Source organism: Simochromis diagramma, unplaced genomic scaffold (genome assembly GCF_900408965.1).
Source record: "Simochromis diagramma unplaced genomic scaffold, fSimDia1.1 OVJJ01000079.1, whole genome shotgun sequence".
In the NCBI taxonomy this organism is placed as follows: domain Eukaryota; kingdom Metazoa; phylum Chordata; class Actinopteri; order Cichliformes; family Cichlidae; genus Simochromis; species Simochromis diagramma.
This window is the reverse complement of record NW_024387075.1, coordinates 5,485,513-5,491,850: the sequence shown is the minus strand read 5'-3', so window position 1 is coordinate 5,491,850 and position 6,338 is coordinate 5,485,513. Positions and strand designations below refer to the sequence as shown.

General features: G+C 39.3%; 1 protein-coding gene across 1 annotated transcript; it reads left to right on the top strand.

The window, feature by feature from the left end:
- Nucleotides 1-240: 240 nt before the first annotated feature.
- cunh15orf48 (chromosome unknown C15orf48 homolog) lies at nt 241-1,710 on the top strand. Its single transcript, XM_040045680.1, has 4 exons — nt 241-459; nt 567-655; nt 809-869; nt 1,200-1,710. The coding sequence occupies exons 1-4, from the start codon at nt 421-423 to the stop codon at nt 1,266-1,268; spliced, it is 258 nt and encodes an 85-aa protein (XP_039901614.1). The 5' UTR covers nt 241-420; the 3' UTR covers nt 1,269-1,710.
- Nucleotides 1,711-6,338: the final 4,628 nt, after the last annotated feature.

Below are 6,338 nucleotides of genomic sequence, written 5' to 3'. Positions count from 1 at the left end.
CACACTCTCTCTCTTTTAGTCATTTCAAATAACATCCCTGTTGAGATTGGCTCGAAACCCAACCACCAGTTACTGACCTTCACTTTTACAACATGGCCATGGGAGGGCGCTGCAGACTTAGAAAATATATTGATCATCATCTATAGATGCGTTAACCTCCAGTGGTGCATTTCAGTGCAGGAAACTCTCTGTGTACGTGCTTATCACCTCGTATCACCTCCCGTCCCGCCTCCATCTCATGAGCTCACACCGTGTCGCACTTAAAAGGAGTTCCCAGCAGCAGGTAAACTGTCACAACATAGCTGCGTGTGAGACTGCTCCTCTTCAGTTTTGCAAGTGGATGCTTGAAGCCTTAGAATAACCACAGTTGAGTGGAAATACACTTAATTCCTCTTTGAGTGCTTAAAACCAATCAGAAAGATGTCTGGATTTTTCCAAATGTTGAGAAAAAGGAAGGAGGTAAAGATCATCATCATCATTATTATTATTACTCTGTTGCGTTGAGTTATATCCTGTGTGGGGGGCATTGTGTGTTTTAATTTGTTGGATTGTTTTTTGTGCTGTAGCTCATCCCTCTGATAGGGTTTATGGCTTTTGCTGCAACAGGAGCCACCTCTGCATCGATCTACTTTCTGCTCACTAAACCTGACGTTATGTGAGTGTTACAAAGCTCTTTCTCCTTTATTAAAATAATGCATTTGTCTTATGTTTTTTTTAGATTCATTTGCACTTCTCTCTTACTTTAACACCTGCTTAAACTCTGTTGTGTACAAATACTTAAGAATGCATTTAAATTTACTGTTTATAGTTTGAATAAGACCAGCAACCCAGAGCCATGGGAGAGGCTGGACCCGTCAAAGCCCCAGAAGGTAATGTAATAACATTGCAGAGCACTTAATAATGTTTATATTCTGGCTAATAAGCCTTCCGGTTCTTATCAGCACCAAAATATAAGCAGACTCTCCTCCTGCAGCTTCAATCTGCTGAGTCATCGAGGAAAGAATTTTATCATTAACGCCGGTCATTAATGTCATCGAGAGAAAATAAATTACCACAAGTAATGGCACAGCCCCGGTGCGGCCACATCATTAAGTCTGTTCAGTGTAACACTTATAAATAGGTCAGACGAAGCCTCGTTATGTTTTTTTTTCTTTTAAATTTCTTTTAAATTTCTAAATTTCTTTAAATTTTCATTGCAGCTCATCACCATCAATCAGCAGTGGAAGCCCGTGGAGGAGCTGGAGATCGTGAAGAGCCTCACAAAGTGAAAGAGCCCGGGTTTCTCCCGAGAGTCTGACGACACGCCTCCACTCCCTCCCCCCCATTAGTCTAACAGAATCGTTTCTGCACAAACTAGGACGCTTTGACACTCAGTGTGCGGAAATGCTTCTGCTCAACTGGTGGGGTTCACCCTGCTCTGTACTGACCTTTCTCAAGGACATCCATCACATCACACCACAATAGGCAAATATGGTAACTGACGACCGTGCAGCCTTTGAGTCCGAGGATGATAATGTTATCTTTCTCTGGGTCTCTGTCAGTATATATTATTACAGAAGTATATATCATTGAATTTATTTTGCCAAGGTTGGTGGTGCACGTGTTCTTGCTGTAGATGTGAATGTACGATAGTGTTTTAATGGAAAAGACACAGAATGTTGATTTATTTTGTAATGTACTGTACAGTGATAATAAATTATTTTAAAAATTTTCTGTCCCAGTGCTGCTTTTGTGCTTTATTCAAACTAACGTATTTAAATGTGCTGTCTGCTATAAAACTATAAGCATCATTTAATTCTGAGAGTATGTTTGACCTAGAAATCCATTATGAAGTTAAATGTAGCCAAAAGAGATGCCGCACATGGTTAGTTTTAAGCTCTTGTGCATTTTTCTTATTAACAGCAGCTTCATGACATCAACGCTGCTGTTTTTCACACCAAACATTCCAACTCATCAAAACAGGAAGGGTGCAGGTGTTACTAATAAGCTTAACTAGCAATACGAGAACCCCGGGGCTAAAAGGCAGCTGAATGGAATTCAGTCTCATTATTCTAATGTGTTTGCACCTGATGTCCACATGCTATCTGTGACACGTCCTGTAAAATATCTCATTAAAAAGGCAGAACACCAAAAACGGTTCAAAACTCACCTTTACACTTTTTCAAGTGAACATAGGAAATTTAGGGCAATCAAAATAAAGGAAGTTCCCTCTTAACTGATGAGGGACATTTTCCAAAATAAACACACTGCTAAAAATAAACCTATTAGCTAATTTATAAAATTAGAGATGCAAGCAAATGGGTCACGGGAGCAGATCTGCACAGGCAGCAAGAAATTAGCCGGACAGCCAGGCTGGACCACAAAATCCACTGTTGAATTTTTAAAAGCTTTACTAAGATACTACGAATCGCTGTTGCACACAGCCTCTTTCACGTAAGCTGGTTATCTTTTTCCAGCACACTGGTTATATAAGGAACATTCATTTGGGGGGTTTAAAGCTCCTCTTAGGCCTGTGTGTAATGAATTAAGAACAGAAAAAAAGGATGGCAACAGAGTCCCAATGGAGATGTATGCAATTTTCCATCCTCCCCCCTTCCCATTCCCTTTTTAAAACAATTCAGTCCATCCCCACCTTTAACCTTGCAGCTCCATTCCAATGCTTCCCAGGTGTCACATGACCATTATACACAAAATCCAACAATACTCAAGCAGAAAAGTAAATAGAGATAGAGGCTAATAATCTCAATATCTATGAAAATAATAAGAAATAACAAATAAACAATGATATATATATATATTACAGTATAATATTATAAAAAATAAATATAATATTATATAATATTATATATATTATATCTTGTTGTTTTTAAGATAGTTTGAATGTGGGTAATTACATCTTATTTCAAAGGTTTTGCCAAATTCCAACAAGCACAGAGCCAGGTGCATGCTGATGGAGCATGTAGAGGTGACCAGCATCATGGTACCATTCTTTTAGCAGCTGTTGGTCAAACAAACAAGCCCCTATGATAGTGCTTTGTGAGCACGGGGCAGGAAGACATGTCTGTATTTATTTTAAGCTAAGCTAAAGATATGATAGCCGAAGCTTCAAAGTGTGCAGGCGTGAAATAATACTCTGTTTAAAAAAAAAAAACATTTACGTGCTGGAATATTTTGACTAAGAGTTGTTGATTTGGGTTTTTTTTCTCTGTATGGTGAAAATAATGCTGTGATGCTGACTAAGAGCAATGTACAGGCCTTCTTATTATCACACAGCTACATGAGCCCCTTCCTCAGTTTGGATGAGTGAATCCTTCCTGAAAGGATAGCCTTAAGAATATGTCATAAAAAAAAAATACTCCCCCACAAATAGTTGGATATGAAAGGAACAGGTGTAACTAGTAACAGTCAGTGGCTCTGTATTCAAGCATAACTGAAAAACATTCCAGCTTGGTACAATAGCAGCTTTTTGGGACATGGAGTGGTGCCATTATGGGCGTTATTAGACCCACCTGTCGTTTTGCAGCAGTGACACGGAAGATTCCCTCAATTCCCTCAAGCAGCCACTGTCTAGGTTTTGATCATATTACATGATTTCATAACTAAACTGTTTGCCAAGCTTTGCCAAAGCTTGCATGCAATTGTATAGGTGTGTGTTTGGGTTTTTAAGCATTTTTCATCTGAGCAAATTTAATCCACAGCAACTGAGTAAACTCAATCTGCTGCACAAGATGCTCAGACTTAAAGTTCAGCATTAGACGGCTGTTTAGAATTGTTTAGGATGAACTTTTAGGATTCCATTTTGTTTTTTTCACCATCTAATCTCCACTCATCTGCTCCTTTTATGGCCGAGTGGGCATTCAGTGCTCCCATTGTGTTTCAGCATAACGGACAATCCTCTTAACACCCATACTGCATCTCATAAAAGAACGATAACACCAGAAAGTGTCCGTCCTTTCAAGGCACCATGTCCCCTTCCACAGCCTGCTGAAACAGTGATGGTCCTTAAGGATGAGTCTTATGACTTATTAACCACTAAACAAAGAGAAAGTAAGCAGACGAGTAGTGGGTTTTGTTTCCTGGTCCGTCTGGGCTGCGCTTATTTTTCAGGAAGTTCATTTTCTGCTTGGTTTCAGTTACATGTTGAATTATTAACGCACATGTCGGACATCTTAAAAAACATTTCCTTCCTCTGTTTCTTTGATGCTGCGTATGCCGTGAGAGGTGTATATATACTACACATACTGTGGACAAGCGCCAACTTGCACTGAGGCTGCCGGCTACAAGTGCTCTCATGTCAAATTTAGGCTACTACAGGGGCAGAGGTCACACACAACAGTCACAACATGCTTCTTTTATCAGGTAAGGGGAGTGCAGCTGAAAGCCTATTTAGGGGAACAATGACAGAAGAGGAAGGATATTTTGTGTCTGTGTGTGTGTGTGTGTGTGTGTGTGTGTGTGTGTGTGTGTGTGTGTGTGTGTGTCGTACGTGGTGTTGGAATTTGTGTACGTGACTATGAAACACATCACGACACCACAAATCATGTGACGTCCAAGCATAGCAGGTATTGTTTGCAGGGTACGTTAAAAAACATAAGAGATGGAATTTCCCCCTCAGCTAACAGGGGTACAACTTTAAGACTTAAAAAGTTACCTTCTGCCAATTGTTGTCTCTGAATTAGTATTTTTTAAACATGCATGTGTGTGAGCTTGAGTGTGATATGCTGCGACTGTAGTAGTTAGTTGTAACAGGAGAGAGACAACAGCAGCGTTTTATGGCCCCCTAAAGTAAGGTAGGGCAGACAGGTACATGCTGTAAACAGTTCTTCCTTTGCCAGACTGCCTTTGGTTCACTGCTTCAGGGGTTTTTGATAAAGAAGCTGTTGCCTGGAAACTGGGGCACTCCTAGATTTTTTTGATATTGTCAGTACTTAACCTCTGATATGTCTACATTTTAAACATTAACTTTGCTCTGTGTATAAAAGCCTCTAACAATGACTCTTTCGATGCTCCATTGCATAATTATGAGTAATCTGGAGTATGTTTGTCTATTTAAAGCTTGATAATCACAAGCGCACACTGTGTGTTGACATATAGGGTCCATTCAATAATTTCATTTACTTATTTATGTTCTAGTTTTTCACTTTCATTCTGTGAAGACAATAATGGCTCCGTGTAACAACAAGGCATTCATTCAACAGCACTCTGCACTGTCATGCTGGTAAAGGCAGTTTTGCTGTATAAACAATAGATTCACCGTCCACCCATCCACCTATCTGCTCATCCATCCATTTTTTTTAACAGCAGCTCATCCAATTAAGGGTTTTGGGGGGGGGGGGCTGGAGCCTATCCCAGATGTCACTGTGAAAGAGGTGTGGCACAATGCGGACGGGTTTCTAGTGCATCACAGGGCTGTTCACCACGAGGAAACATTTAATTCTTTCGTTGTTTTTAGAAGTGCACCACCTAGCGTTGAACAGTGAGTGTACACTTACTGGCCACTTTATTAGGTACACCTTGCTACTTGTTGTGTCAAAAAGTAATCGTCTGAAAAAAGTAATTTTTGAATTCCTGTGTGGGGTTTTTTTTAATGTCTAATATCTTTATTTATATTGGTAAATAAATAAAGTATAATATTATACTGTAATAAACAGGATTCATGAAGAATGTATATAAAAAGAAAATTATGCAAGTATCTTCACAACTCTGCGTTCTTGTAAATTATCAATCACTTAAGTTATCTTTATAAAACTTTTTGTTGTTATATGTGTTATATATTCTGCCCTCTTGGCCAGATATCTCTTGAAAAAAGACATTTTTGATGTCAATGAGACTTTTTACCTGGATAAATAAAAAAAAGAAAGAGTCACTTTGTCAGAAACTGATTGCAGCTTCTACCCATGATAGGAATGTTCTTTCTGGTTCAACGTGACTTAATATTATCATGAGTTATGTTTGGCATATTGTTTTTTTCACAGATTTTAGGCCATTTATTCATAGTCATTTATTACCGTTTCAATTCTCAAATCCCTTTTTTGGAACAACATCCAGGATGAACCTTCAGAGCAGCCTTAATTCTTCATGGCATAGTTTTAACAAGGTGCCCAAATTATTCCTCAACGAGTTTGGTACATAGTAGCATGACAGCATCACACAGTTGCTTCACTCTTCCATGATAAGAACCTACCTGTTCCACCACATCCCAAAGGCACTCTATTGGCTTGAGATCTGGTGCTTGTGAAGCCATTGCTATGATCAAGAAACCAACTGGAGATGACTTGAGCATGGTGGAAGCAGCCAACAGAAGATGGGCACACTGTGGTCATAAACGGCTTGATAAC

Coding starts and splice junctions, on each gene's coding strand:
- cunh15orf48 (XM_040045680.1), top strand. CDS start 421: ATGTCTGGATTTTTCCAAATGTTGAGAAAAAGGAAGGAG. Junction 460..566: donor TGTTGAGAAAAAGGAAGGAG/GTAAAGATCATC, acceptor TTTGTGCTGTAG/CTCATCCCTCTGATAGGGTT. Junction 870..1,199: donor ACCCGTCAAAGCCCCAGAAG/GTAATGTAATAA, acceptor TTTTCATTGCAG/CTCATCACCATCAATCAGCA.